Source organism: Urocitellus parryii, chromosome 5 (genome assembly GCF_045843805.1).
Source record: "Urocitellus parryii isolate mUroPar1 chromosome 5, mUroPar1.hap1, whole genome shotgun sequence".
NCBI lineage: Eukaryota > Metazoa > Chordata > Mammalia > Rodentia > Sciuridae > Urocitellus > Urocitellus parryii.
In genome coordinates this window covers 206,583,724-206,598,934 of record NC_135535.1, presented here as the reverse complement: position 1 = coordinate 206,598,934, position 15,211 = coordinate 206,583,724, and the positions used below count along the sequence as shown (strand labels likewise).

Sequence of the window (15,211 nt, the reverse complement as noted above, 5' to 3'; positions counted from 1 at the left end):
TCTTTACTTTGCAGGATGGGTAATTCTTCTCATCCTGAAAACTGTTATTATTTAGCCTGGAATTTTATCTAAGAAATTATTCATTGAACTTCAAGTTATAACTATTCTTTTCATTGACCAAAGCAGGATATATGAGCACATTTAAGATTCAATTATGGCACTACAAGCTGTAAATACAAAATCTGATTTCAATATGCCATGATTTAACATGAATCCTAGTAAAAAATGTGATATATATCCCATATTTGAATATGCCTCTACTATAAACTATTCATTAATAGTCAAAGGAAACCAAAAGACACATACATGCAAACAGGCATGCTTTCTTGTACCCCGATTTTTATGTAAGGGAAATTGCTATGATGTTGAGGTATAGGTTCATTTTTATTCTACTTAGAATTTTATCTACCTAACTACCTGTCTATCTACCTATTGTGGCAACAATTTAAAAAATTGTCCCAGAAAAAATTCTTGGAGAAAAAAAATCATAAAAATCATTCTCCTCTTCCCATCCCCTTACCCGGTAGATGTCACACACAGAGAACCCCATTGTGCACACCCCAACAGGTTTGCTGTACTGCGCTGGAACCTGTGGGCAGTCTATAGGAGCTGATCCGAGAGTGGAATCCTGGAGCTCCTGTGGATGTCTGATCGGGAGCTCTGCCGACAGGACTGGCTGCAGCTTCTTGCAGGATACCCACCATATGGCAATGGACTTTCAGGTCACTGGGGAGAGGGCTCCGTCGCGATGAACTCCCTCCATGATGCTTTTCCTAATTAAGTTGCATCATAGTTTCACTGAGGGTGACTAGAGAGTTATTTGGGGGAATGTTGTTGAGCATCCATGATTAGAGCTAATTAACAATGGTGTGCAGCTTAAGACTGCAAAGCCTGTCAGGCTTTGACCAGCCAAGAACGGGAGTCGATGACAGTCATCGCAGGAAACACCTCCAGCTGCCAACCCAAAGCTCGTGAAAGGACGGACCAAAGAAGACAAGAGGAGGGTTCTCCAGGTCGGCAGTGGACACGAGTCTGTAGGTCAGGACTCTGGTCTTCGGTGATAGATCAATCACTCAGAGGCACATGCGTATGCACAAATCTATGTAAAATAGAAATACCAACACCATACAGACATGTAATAGTGGACGAAAGGACACCCACCACAACATCAGTCCTCATCTTCCCGAAAGTCTTGATCAGGTGAGCATAATGATAATCTTCCATTTGTCGTAAAATAGCTGTCATGCACGCCACGAAGTTCCCCTGCAAATGATCAGAAGATAGAATCAGAGAGGAGAGAGCAAAGGTTAGGAGAGTTGCTGTCAGTCTGGCATCTAAGCCATCCAGGAGAGGCAAGGGGGCTGCCGGGCCCTGCATCCTGCCAAGTCTTGCCCAAGGATGAGAGCACACGACTGGTCCATTTCAACCTTGAGATTTTTGGAAGGGGAATATATATATATATTTTTCTCCCTGACTGCATTAAATGCCTCCTGACACGCAGTTGTCCAGACTGGAAAAACAAACTTCAAATGTTTTTCTATTAAATATGCAAAGATTAAAGAAAAGATAAAAATCAAGGTCACTTGTGTGGTTTTGTGCCTTCCTGGCACTTGCTGCCCTCATCATCAGGCACCCTGTGTGCATGTCCCCTCCTCTTGGGCCATGACAGAGAGAGATCTTTTATTGCTCAAAATCTGCCTGTGTCCCCCTTGGCCAATTTGGAGGCAATCGCCACCGACTCCGCAGTGAGTTATGGTCCAATTCTCTTCCTGGGGAAGATCGGTGCGAGGAAAGCGGGCTCACCGGAATGTCAAGTGAGAGAGTTGGAAATTTCTCATACCAGACAGAGCTGGCTGCAAAGGGGAAGGAGGAGGAAAGAAGAAAACAGCAAATAAAATCAAGACATGGAGAAAGTAAAGAGTCAGAGCAGTAAGCAAGGAGTGAGCCAGGTGTGACTGTGGGTGTGCAGGTGCCCGTGTGCGTGGATGGGTACCTACTGGGGGCGTCTTATTGCAATCCCCACTCCCACGTTGGGAGCTAAGGACCCTGAATTGTCTTCCTTACTTTTAAGTGTGTGTCCTTAAATTAAGGCATTTTAAGAAACACAGACCATATATTTCCTCCCATTAAACATGTACAAGCTTAGTACAAGTATAGAGCAAGGCATAGTTTATGACGTGTCCCTATTTCCCCCTAATAAAAGAGTGCCTAAATTGTGTTCTTTTACCAACCCAACTTTTTCCAGCCACCTATCCGAATACCTAAGTGTCTGCTCTATTAATTGGGAATATGCACTCCACAGTGAAACGTTAAAGTCCAATACTTTCTGCAATCCATCTTTGTATCTATAGTATATGCACACGCTTCCAAACGAGTCCTCGAAGGATGCATTACACAAATTGAACAAATACAATAATGATGATATGGTATCTTCCAGTTGCCCAGAAATATAATTTGTGAATTATGATAATTGCTGAGATTTAGGTTCCAAGTTGGTAGTGTTCAGGGAAAGAGCTAGATAATACTTGTTTTGCATTGGAGGAAGAATTAGTAAAAATGTCTATTTATGAATATGAACTTTTGAAATCCGTAAATATTTGGCATCCCACTGAGCTCAAGAACAGTTGCATTGGTATCCTGCCTTCTGTTCATGAGATGCCCTCCTTTGGACAAGTGTGAGACTGCATGTGGACCAAGCACTGTGCTAGGACTGTGAGTACCAGGACCTTGTTTCAGCATGGGGTGGACTCTCTGAACCCATTCTACAGGCTGTGGGATTGAGGCTCAGAGGCTGCAGACTCTGGAAAGGAAGTGGCCACAATGGCTGTAAAACCAGCATTCCAGGGCTCCAGGGTGGGGGCTCTCTGGATGAGCTTATTTCTTTCCCTCTTATCCACATGTACATATTAATTCTTTCTCTGAGAAATCTGAAGCTACTGCTGACAGCCAACAGGAGGTAGACAGTCAGGAGAAGATGAAGAAATGTCAGGCCTCCTCAGGACCGTGCCCTAAACTCTACCTGGAAACACCACTGGTGACCTAGTCTCCTCCCTGTGAGAGGAGGAGCTTTTCCTGAGCACGAACACACCTGTATCAATCCAGGCGAACCTGGAAAGTGCTGGAAGTAATCTGTGCCTGCCAACACAGTTCACCCATGGAGACGCTCACAGTGGAACGGCTGTCTTTGACCAGAGGTACAAACCAAAGTGCAAAATACCAAGTCACAAGCAGAAAGAAAAGAGGCCCCTGGGAGGTCTTGAGATGCTGAGGGCATGTGCCCAGAGAAGCACCAGGGACAAGAGTCAGCACCTCTGGAGTCAGGCCCAGGGACCAGAGGGCGACGTGGACAGGCTGGATCCAGAGAGGATCCAGGCACTGCTGGAGAACCCAGGCGCGGCCAAGAGCGGGCAGCGACGCGGTACCAGATGTGAAAAATGAAGTCAGACCAACAACACCCAGAGAGCGAGGCCTGGGGAGGCACATGCGGCCAGGCTGGACCTGTGCAGGCCGCCCACCGACAGGCGCTGGGAAGGCCCAGCGAGGGCAGAAGGGTAGGCACCACCATGGGCGACAGGAGGCCTGCCAGCACAGCGCATGCAGGAAATGCACCAGCAGCCACTGTGCTCTTTGGTCTTGCTTTTCCTAGAGGAAGGGCGTTCTGCCATCTCAGCGCTTCTCTGTGTTGGTGCCTGTGGCCTCACTCGGAAAGTGGTCACGCCTCTGGAAGTCCACAGAAGGGCTCCCCGACCTCCCTCATGTTGGAAATGGAGCTCCATCTTCCAGGTGTTGGTACTTTTTTGGGCACTAAGGATTGAACTCAGGGGTGCTTAGCCACTGAGCCTCATCCCCAGCACTTTGTATTTTTTAAATTTTGAGATAGGGCTGGCTTTGAACTCCTGATCCTGCGGCCTCAGCCTCCTGAGCTGCTGGGATTACAGGTGTGCACGACCACACCAGGCCCACGTACCCACGTGGGTACTTTCATAAGGTAAGCATTGCTGACGCCATGGAGTCCACTGTCCCTGGGAGTGCAGCAGAAGCCTGCACAGCGTCCCTGTGGTTGCTAAGCATGGGTAAGCCAGTGCGTGCAGAAGCTGAGCTTGAGATCAGTCATATGTTAGGAACAAAAATGGGGAAGAACTGTGAGAAGATATATTGAATCCTGCAGACCCAGAAGAACATTAGTATCCTCAATGTTTTAATGGATTTATTGTAAATGCACTTAGTAGTCACGGGGAGGCTTTATTTTTAAACGACAGGTAGACTGGCAGGTAGGCTGGGGGTGAGCCATGGTGCAGAAACTGTCCTGTACATGAGCCTGGGGACCAGGCTCCAGCCCCAGCCCCTGAGTAAAAATAATTAACTAAGTAAAAACAAGACCTATTCCTATGACTTCAAAGCAATGCAAAGTAAGGGCAGAGAAGTCAGGATGCACTTGCAGAAAATTTCAAAATCAGGACATCGAATGCTTAATAAACAAAAAATGTGAACCTCATTAGTAATCAGAGATGAAAATGATATATCATTATTTGCCTGCCAAAATAGCAAAGAAGTGTTTAAGTGATGATAATGGTAGCAAGGGAGCAGGGAATGAGGACTCTCGTACGCTGCTGGTGGGAGCATAAATTGCTATAACCTTTTTAAGAAGCGATTTGGCAAAAGTCTTGGAAAAGACTTGGAGAAAACACTCATCTCCTCAATAATTCTACTTCTAATAACCCACCAGAGAAAGCAATTTGAAATAGGAAATTTTAAGCGCAAAGATGTCCATTGCATCACAGAAAATACCTAGGTATTCAAGGGAAGAAATTGTGTAAGTAATAGGAACTTTGTAGGTTGCAGGATGAAATACAGAATGCCCACTTCCAATTGAATTTCAGACAAAGAACAAAAAATAAATATGTCCCAAACACTGCACTGGAAACATTGCATGGGATACACATACATTGGAAAGAAATTGTCCACCTGAAGTTCAAGTTGAACTGGGTGTCCTGAATTTTTAATCATTAAATCAAGTAATTGTGCCACAGTGTTTCAATGAAATATCGTACAATCATTAAATATTAACCATACAAAGTGAAACATTTTAAGGACATTAAAAGATATTGAAAGAACAAAAAATGGACAAGGACCAAGAAATTGAGAGGAGAAGCAACTGAAGTCAAGGGAACTCTTGAAGCTGCAAAGTGGAGGACTGGTTGCTGGGCACGGTGGGCCACACCTGTGATATGCAATGACTCAGGAGGCTGAGGGAGGAGGATCACAAGGTCAGGCCAGCCTCAGCAACATGTGAGACCCCATCTCAAGATTAAAACAATAAAAAGGGCTGGGGGTGTAGCTCAGGGTGAAAGTGCATCTGGGTTTAATGTACAGTATTGGGGGGAAAATTGACTCCGAAAGTAAGGCTGCATGTGAAGAAGACAAATGGCCCCCACCCACTTGTAAGCAGAAGGCACGGAGGGTGCCTGACACAACGAAAGAGAAAAGCTGGCTTGCAGATACCTAGGGATAACCAACCTATAATAAATGCCTCATTCTCTCCTCGGCTCACCTCCCAGCATGTCAGCAAGAAGGTTAGGTCAAACTTCCACTTTGACCTCAGTCACACACTAAACAAGGGCACAAGACTAGTCTTAGGGGAAACTGACCAGCCAAAGAACAAGCCAGTAATACTGACCACTGGGTTCTGACAGTCAGCCATCCTCCCTCGTAGGCTCACCTTGTAAGGCGGCACCAGCCTCAGGCTCACCTTGTAAGGCGGTACCAGCCTCAATGTGTGGGGTAAGCTCTGGGAGGCAGAAGGTCTGATTCAGATACCAGGGCCTCATGTTCAAAGTTCACAGATCATTAATAAATAAAAACAAAACCAGAGGAAAGAAAAAAAAATATTCAGAGCATGTAAGAGAATTTAAAGAACTGCAATTATTACCTTTGTATATATGAGATATACAAAGATGATATATCAGTGAAACAAGAACATCATGTTATAAAAAAGAAAAAGGAAAAAAATAAAGGAGTCTCAATTTTAAATCAGAGTATCTGAAGTGTGTAAGCAGAAATAAACATTAAAATAGAAGTTTGGGAAGAAAAAAACTAATAAAATCCTCCAGAAATATAACAAAATCACCAACACACTCAAAGAGAAAGAATTCATTGAAGATATATTAAATATCTAATAAACAGGAATCTCAGAAAGAAAGAAGGAATAAGAAGATGATTAAAAGCTATTTTTACAAAATGATAAAAGATCTACATTTATCAGGTTGCAGAATACAGGATTAAAATACAACAACCAATTTTCCTATACACTACCAATGGTCAATCCAAAAATGAGTCTCAGAAGATAATTCCACTAAATCATCAAGAATAATAAAATAGGAATGTGAAAGAAAATTTACATTGAATATTGTTAATATCAAAAATATTGTTGGAAGAAATTAAAGATGGTTTAAATCAATGGCAAGATGCCCTATGTTCATGGATTAGAAGACTCAATATTGCTGGGAGAACAATGCTCCCAGACTGATCTATAGATTCCTTACACTTCCTATAAAAATTCCAGCTGAATTCTTTGCACAAACTGGCAAGCCAGCCACAGAAGTCCAGATAATGTGTGGCTGCATTTCTAAGAACGTCCAGAAAAGGCGAACCTATGGAGACAGTATGTAGGTTAATAATTAACTGGGGGTGGGGGCCTGGGGAGAATGGGAAGTGGCTGATAAAAGGTCAGGTTCCCTTTCGGGGTAATACAAATGCTCTAAAATTAACTGTGCTAATGAACAACTAGGCGAATGTACTAAAAAGTATTAAATCGTGCACTATAAATAGATGAATTCAATTTTACATGAGATATATATCAAGAAACTTAAATTTTTAAAAAATAAAAATTGATTAATTAAATGATATAGTGTCACTTGTAAGGGGATGCATATTCAGAACAAAAGGCCACTGAGAGTCAGCAGTACCTGGGTGAGAGGACCAGGGATGAAACAGTGATTCAAAGCAGTCTAGAGAGGAAAAAGGAAACGAAAAGCCAAAAGACTCTGGCCACTGCACCCTGGGAATTGCCAATGGACAAGGCAGCACTGGGAATGGCTGATTTTCAGGACAAATAGAGCCACTTGCCTTTAGAAGCAATGGAACATACTCTTTAGATGTAAAATCATCATCACGATAATGAAGGACTTGGGAAATTCCTTTCCAATTCTATAATCCCAATAAAATTGTTCTCTTACTTTATATTTGTTGAAAAAAAAAAAAAGAAGCAGTATTTCCCCAATGTTTTAATTTCCCACTTCATGTTTTCGTAGCAAAAGGAATTTCCTTAAAGCTACCTCAAAGCTCTGCTGGGACGGAGAGAGGCAGGGGGGAGCCTAAGAGCGAGGGTCTCAGAAAGGCAGAGGACAGCCGGGCAGCAGAAAGACACAGGATGGTGCCGGCCACACACGCTGAACATCAAGGGCCCCGGCTGTGCCTTACAAAGTACTTCATCTGTTTTTGATTAAATATTTTATTAAGCATAAGACATCATTAAAAAGCCGAAATGGGTTCTCTTGCTAAAACTGAAGTTCAGGGAAAAACGAGTTTCTACTCGCATCAATCATCTGAGCTTCCTCCTTCCCCCCATGAGAACCAGGCTGGGTGGGCTTCGGAGGGAGGAATGACAGCACTCGCCCAGTGTTACAAAGGAGTAGGGGATTGCAGGAGGGCAGGTGTTTTGAAATATGATGCAAATACATAAGTGAACACAGATAATCTGTTATCAGATATTTACTGTGAAATTCCTGTTTATACCTCATGTGAACACACAGAGTGCGTGGCTGTTCATATAACGTATAAACAAGAAAACACTGGAGGGCTCTTTTCTCCTCTAAAGACAAACTCAGCCCCACAATGTCTTTATTCAATGTGTGGCTAATTTTTACTCATTTAATTTCCAAACTACTGTGATTTACTTATTTTATAAAGAACCGTAGCACGAGAAATGTTTGTAAAAAGAAGCTACACAAAGGTGAAAAGAGTATGGTTGATCAACTACATTAATGTCACCTATTAGCTATTTTAAACTCCCAGCAACAAAATTAAACCTGCATCTTAAATTTAAAATGAGTGCTTGGTTGAATTCACAAAATACCATTATCTCATATAATTCCAGATACTATAAGGAAAGAAATCTGATTTTAAAAACAAAATCAATGCCAATTTTACAGCAGCAGTAACTGCAGGAAGACATTGACAAGACATGACCCCAACAGGGCATTTGGATGTTAAGTTACCCATGATAATTATCTGCTACTCATTCAATATAATAATCTAAACACCTATTCACATTAGGAGTGAATGATAAAAAGATGAAATTTAAAAATTACACTGCATGATATAATTCGGAATACATACTTTGTATACAATTTTTTGTTGTTGTTATTGTTGGTTTTTTTTAGTTGTCAATGGACCTTTGTTTTTATTTATATCCGGTGTTGAGAATTGAACCCAGGGCCTCACACATGCAAGGCAAGCATTCTGCCACTGAGTTACAAGCTCAGTCCTGTATAAAACTTCTTAATATAGTTCATTCGGTACTTACAAAAGACAGAAAATAAAGCAGTAATTTTTACATTTTATTTTTATGAACTCGATAAATCAGGTGATATTAGAGCCTTAGAGTGTTTAAGATTCTCCGAGTCTCAGCTCTTGCTACACAGCATCAGTAAATACAACATAATGGACCTAGAGTCACAGCCATCACACCCTCCTCCTGCTGAAGAGGGAATCGAGAAGTCTACACACTTTTATCATCAACTTCTGCACCTGAAGGACGTCATTACCATCGGGCACATAGGTCAAAGGTGACACTCAGGTAAAATGGAACATATGGATCATGAAAGCATATTGTGCTTGATTCTATTCTCATTGGAGATGTCCTAGGGATGAATAATGTCACATACCAGGTGTTAAAAATAAGTCGTGGGGGGCTGGGGCTGGGGCTCAGTGGTAGCGGACTTGCCTGGCATGTGTGAAGCACTGGGTTCGATTCTCAGCACCACATATAAATACATAAATAAAATAAAGGTCCATCAACAATTAAAAATAATATTTAAAAAAAACAAGTAGTGGGGAGCTGGGGCTGAGGCTCAGTGGTAGAGCACTTGGCTAGCAGGTGTGGGGCATTGGGTTGGATCCTCAGCATCACATAAAAATAAACAAATAACAGTGTTGTGTCCATCTACAACTAAAAAAAAAAGAATTAGTGAATTACAGGGGAGCAGATATTTTGAAATACGAGGCAAATATATAAGGGAACAGAGATGATCTCCTATAAGGTATTTTCTGTGAAATCCCTTTTTATACATTATATGGACACCCAAAGTTTATGGCTATATGCCCCAGAGCTCTACATCACAATAGACCACCCAACAACACTTCTGCTTAAAACTAGCTGAGACCCCAGTGACCCGGGCAGTAAACACCTGAACCCTCACTTTCAAAACTCCTGACATGGAAGGGTGACTCAGTTTGTGGGGCCTCAGGAACAGCTGTGCAGGGGCAGGATGCCTCCAGCAGCCTGCAAAGCACAGCAAAGCCCAGCAAAGCACAGCAGAGGACACACCCCCCGGGGGGCTGGTGCCCTTCCCTGTCATCTGGGTCTGCCCTCATCACAGCCTGCATTTCCGAGGAAAGGGGACTTGCACGTGTCATAAGAAACAGCAGAAAGCAAGATTCAACCTGGGCTGGAGTGAGGCCGAGTGCAGCTTACAGCACGCGTCCCATGAATGGGCAGCCCTGAGGTCCAGGGGCGGGATGGATGAGAAAGAACCCCCCAGAGGTTTGAACACAAACAGATCCCGCGCCAGGACGGCCTTCCAGAGGCGTTGAAGCAGAGGCACGAGGCTCCCCTGACCACACGTGGGCCGCTGGGACAGCCTGAGTGTCAAGGCAGACAGGGCAGCACATGGAGTGAGGCTAGACAGACACACAGCCAGGATGGGCAAAGGAATAACACGGGAGTGAGGCTAGACAGATACATCCAGGACAGACGGGAAAGGCAACCTGCCAGCCAAGGAGTGGGAGGAAGGGGAGGTTGAGAATCCACCTGCTTCAGGCCTAAGGGAGTGGTAGATCCAGGCAGATCCCCCACGGACATGGAAACCACGCAAGGAAAGGTCTTTCAGGACCAAGACCCTCACTCCACCTGAAAATACCGCCTCGCAAGTTCCTGATGATGGTGCGGGCCTCCTGGTGAGATGACTGCTAAGCACACACTGCCACTTAGGAGGTATTTTTTTGGCCAAAAATATGCAACCATGAGGAAGGGAAGAGACACATGTGGCCAGATCCCTGGCCTGGATGCTCTAACAAAAAGCCAATGGGAAAATCTCATCCGAAGTGGACATTATGTTAGGGAACCATTGTTAATTTTCACTGGTGTCACATTGCTGTCACTAGGTAGCAGAATCATTCTCGTGAGATAATGTGTCATGGGTCTGTGATGCAGTGTTGGTCTGGCAACAGAAGAGGCTTCCTGGACACCTGGATGCAAACCTATGGCAAGGGAGGTCCCGTAGAGTTTAATATGGCACAGCCCGGTACCCAGAAGGTCCAGCAGGCACTGTGCAGGGTCACTGTAACCCTGCTCACATTCCTGTATGTATGGAGACTTCAACAATAAAGAGCCGAGGGAAAACCACATCTACACAGTCCAGGGAGAATTGACAGGACAGTCATCAAGACACAAGGCTGCCAGTGTTATAAAGGGATTAGCACAGACTGCCCAGGGCTTTCTAGTGAGAAGTGGTTACTTTCCATTCAGAGAAACTACCAAGGAACACAGCCACAGGGCTCTGAGCACTGATTTGGGTGTTTAAACTCATATTCCAGTAGCAGGAGCAGTAGAGAGGTTTAAGCAGGAGTATTCACTCAGGACAATGTTGGGGAGGCTAAAATACAACTAAATAGAGGGCATATTGTTTCTGCAGGTGAAGCTTCTTCAATGTATGAGTGGTTGATTATCGGATAATTCACAGCAGAGATGTATTCTGGCCTTAACAGACACTCTGCAGGGGGAGTGCTACAAAAGAGTACAAATGTCCTTTTTTTTTTTGGCCTTATCAAATATGTCTAAGATACATAGGTTCATGATAGAAAAATAATCTAGAAGCCAACACCAAGGGTTTCACAGGAGACAGGTGGAATGACCACCCAACAGGTTGCAAATACTGTATAGGGTACGTGCAGTTTAGTCTTCCCAAGCTTCAGTTCCCTCACCTGTAAAACTGGGATAATGAGTCTGTAAGATGGAATTCCTGAGAAGTTTGAATTGGGTATGAACTGAAGGATATGAGCACAGTAGCTGCCTAGGTAAGTGAGCCGTGGTGGTGACAACGGGGATGATGAATACAATACAAGGCCATACCAGAAAGAGTATTTCAAAATCACAACAGCTTCTGAAACCCAGGAAACACTAAGAAGAATCCAATGAGACCTAAAGAAAGTGGAGGGGTATACCATGCTCATGGATTGTTAAGATGCAGCAGATCTGTGGTTTCCAAATGCAAGCCACCATCTATGGAAAAACCAGCAATCCGATTCTAAACTCTGCAAAGGAGAGCAAAACACAAAACAGCCAAGGCTATGTTGAACAAAGTCAAAGGACACACACTGCGGACTGTAAGACTTATTATACAGCCTCAGATACCAAGAAGGTGCAGGACTGGGAGGAACAGACTCACAGAATAAGCAGCCTGACTACACGCATAGGGTGAGTTGACTGTCAACAATGGGGCCATTGTTATAGTCTTTCTAGCAAAAGGGCCAACATGGTTGGACACCCAAATGAGAAGGAAAAGGGGGAGAGGAAGACAGGGAGGAAGAGTCAACCCATACAGCATACAAAAATCAGCACAAAATGCTTCAGACACCTGAATGCAAAACTCAAAACAATAAAACTCCTTTTAAAAAATATATAGCAGGAAAAGTCTGTGACCTTGGCTTAGGCATGCATTTCTTCTTTTTCTAACTATAACTTTTATTTTTGATTACATTTGAACCAAATTACTTGTGTTCTTGTTATTTATTTATTTATTTTTCTTAGAAAACAAAAAACAAAAGAAAAAAATGACAAATTTATCTCAACATTAATAACTTTGGTCTTTAAAAGACTGTAAAGAAAGTAAAAAAAAACACAGCTGCAGAATTGAAAATAATACTTACAAAACAAATATCTGACAAATGGTTTGTATGCAGTATCCAGTCTATCTAAAGAATGCTCGGAAATCAATTTTAAAAACTTGTAAAAAAAAAAAAATCCGCAAAAACTTTGAAGAGACATTTCACCAACCCAGAGACACAGATGGCCAAGATGCACATGAAAACACACTCGATGTCATTGGTCAGTAGGAACATGGAATTAAACCAGGAGGAGACCTCTATACACTTATTAGAACCACTGATTCTTTTAAAAGGCAGGAAGAAGAACAATGGCAGCCCCCCCACACTGTTGGGCTGAAGAGGATGGCCACTGGGGAACAGAGTGTCCACTACATACAGTTAATTAGGTTCCTACTATATGAGCCAACCAACCCACTTTTGTGTATTTTTATGTATTTCATATGAAATAAAATCATATACCCATACAAAGACCTCTACACAAACTTTTGCAGCAGTTTTGTTTGTTATTGCCAAATGCTGAAAACACTCCAAATACCTGCTTCCTAGGAAATGGACAAATTAACTAGGCAAATCCATATGGTGGATTATTATTCAAAAATAAGGGTGTAAACTATTGTTCAGTCAGCATAGACAGATCTCCAACACACCGTGCTGAGTGAAAGAAGCCAGACACATGAAACCGTAGGAATCCATTCAAGGGAAACTCTACAAAAGCAGAATGAGACGGGGAGGAGGTTGATGACAGAAGACCTGAGGGACGTTTTAAGGGGAAGGGAAATATCCCTATATTTGGTGGTAGTTACACAAATGGACCTAAGGGTCAAAGTTCAGAACTAAAATGGATGGATTACTCAGTCTAACTTCAAAAATATATGAAGAAGAAAATTTAAAAAATCACAATTTCCCATAAGCCATGTGCATTTAAAATTGATATTCCAGGATTCCCTCCTCGCTCTGACACATATATGGAAACGAACGACTTTCAGTTTCATTAATTGTTTAAATTTATTGCAGCTTTCAAGTGGTTTTATTGTTCATTCAGTATCACAAGTCTTCATTACTCTTGTTTTACACATTTTTCTTAGGTGTCCATGCCAATTTATTTTCACATGAACTTTAGAACCACACTTTAAAATCTGAAAACAGCCCCATTGGGATTCAAATGGGAATTCCCTTCCATTTTTGAAGGAATCCTGGCAGCTACCAATTCAGCTTCCCACCCCAACTGCTCCCCCAACTGTTCCTTCCAGTCTATGTCCAGGCCACTGGGGAACACTTTGAAGTTTTTGTCACATGGATCTTAAAGAGTTCTTCTTATTTTGGTTTCTACTGGGAGGAGTGCTTTTGTCAATAAGTTTTTAAGCATTTTCTTTTTCTTTCTCTATTTGGGGAAACTATTGAATTTGGTGAGTGTATTTTATAACTGAACTTACGTGATTATTTTATTACTTTCAAAATTTTTTTTGTGGTTGTTGTCTTGCACTGGAGACAGTTTCTAAAGAAGTTCAACTAACCACTGTCAGTCATCTCATGTTGTCTTTCCTAATCGCAGCCAGTCCTGTTGCTGTCTCCGGATGCACTTGGCAGACCAGCACCGTCAGGGCCATGTGGACTTACAGTGTCAGCCAGGCCTTGGCTTCCCCAGTGATTTCTGTGGGCATGCCCTTAGGGCTAATTCTAAAATGATCTTGAGTGATAGTTAAGATAGACCTATGTATCATGTTAAGCAAGTTCCTAGCTCTTATGCAATCAGGTTCCAACACACACAGGTCTCGAGTTTGATTACTGCAAAACGAGCAGATGGATAATTAAAGTGAGCGTCAAACCACACGTCACATGGAAGCTCTTAAATTCCTACTAACAGGGTCAGAAGAGCACCTCAAAAGACATCATGATGGAACTCCAAGCTCTAATACAACAACCCTTAGGAGACTGACATCTCCCAAGCTCCCATGTGGCCCAGGGCCTGCCAGCCACTGCCTGGAGCCCCCTGAAATGACTTCCCATTGGATGGTACCCATGGAGGACAGGGGTGTCAGCAGCTGAATTTAAACATTACCTTTCCTAGTCAGAGCTGATGTTGATCAGTATTTTTACACACTCTAGGCGACCTGGCCTGGAGCCAGTGAACAGTCTTGGAATTGGTGGGTATAAATTGTGGATGCTTCACATCACATTCTGTGAAAAAAGATGTCCACTCAATAAGAAAAGTAGTAAGGTGGACATCAATTACAGACATACGGTAACGTATCCATGTCAGGTAGACATTATTCATATTTCCAGTTTCCACCTTACAACATGAAAATGTTATTAATACATAAAATATAAAATAATTTTACTTATGTATTTATAAATACATAACGTATATGTCCCCTGTAGAAGGCTCCTCTTATTATGTTACATAGACATAATTTAAACACTAAAAGAGCCCATTCCACTGATTTTATCAAAATGTAAATCTCTTTATAAATTGCCAAATAGAAACTTAGCATTGTTCATAATGGTAACCATCATAATTTTAATTAGAAAATATAAAACATTCTCTATTAAGATTAATCTGCTTGAACAAAATCCACATGTTTTACAGATTTAAATTTATGATTATGTTGACATCTCAGCTAAATGTCCCACTCATAAAATTACAAAGGTGTCCTAACAGATCAGATCAATCTCCTTTTACCCGAACCCCAATCCCCATTCACAAGTCCTAGAGAAGATGCAAATTGGAAGTCACTTTGTAACAGATGTTCAGTCAAGATTTTTTTTTTTTTATTAGTCTTGCTTAGACAAGATCGCAACAGCATGTAGTAGAAGGTAAACCCACAAAGTGGTAGGATAATGACTAATTTTAATTACTTTCTAGAATCACGACTTGTTTGCAAAATTGAGTATGGTTTTCACAAGCTAATTATCAGGCTATACAGTTAAAAGTGTACAGCATGATGTGTTTCTCACTCCTGTCTAACCAAAGCTTACAGGATAATGACACAGAGCCCGTGTGTGTGTGTGTGTGTGTGTGTGTGTGTGTGTGTGTGTGTGTGTGTTT

At 42.3% G+C, this 15,211-nt stretch overlaps 1 protein-coding gene across 2 annotated transcripts in view; it reads right to left on the bottom strand.

Annotated features, from left to right (window-relative positions):
- The window catches only part of Dock1 (dedicator of cytokinesis 1), a 441,986-nt gene that overhangs the window by 164,596 nt on the left and 262,179 nt on the right, over positions 1 to 15,211 (bottom strand). For both annotated transcript variants that reach the window (XM_026384205.2, XM_026384206.2), the window contains exon 28: positions 1,162 to 1,263. In XM_026384205.2, the coding sequence (XP_026239990.1) occupies positions 1,162 to 1,263 (102 nt within the window). The remainder of the gene's footprint in view (positions 1 to 1,161; positions 1,264 to 15,211) is intronic.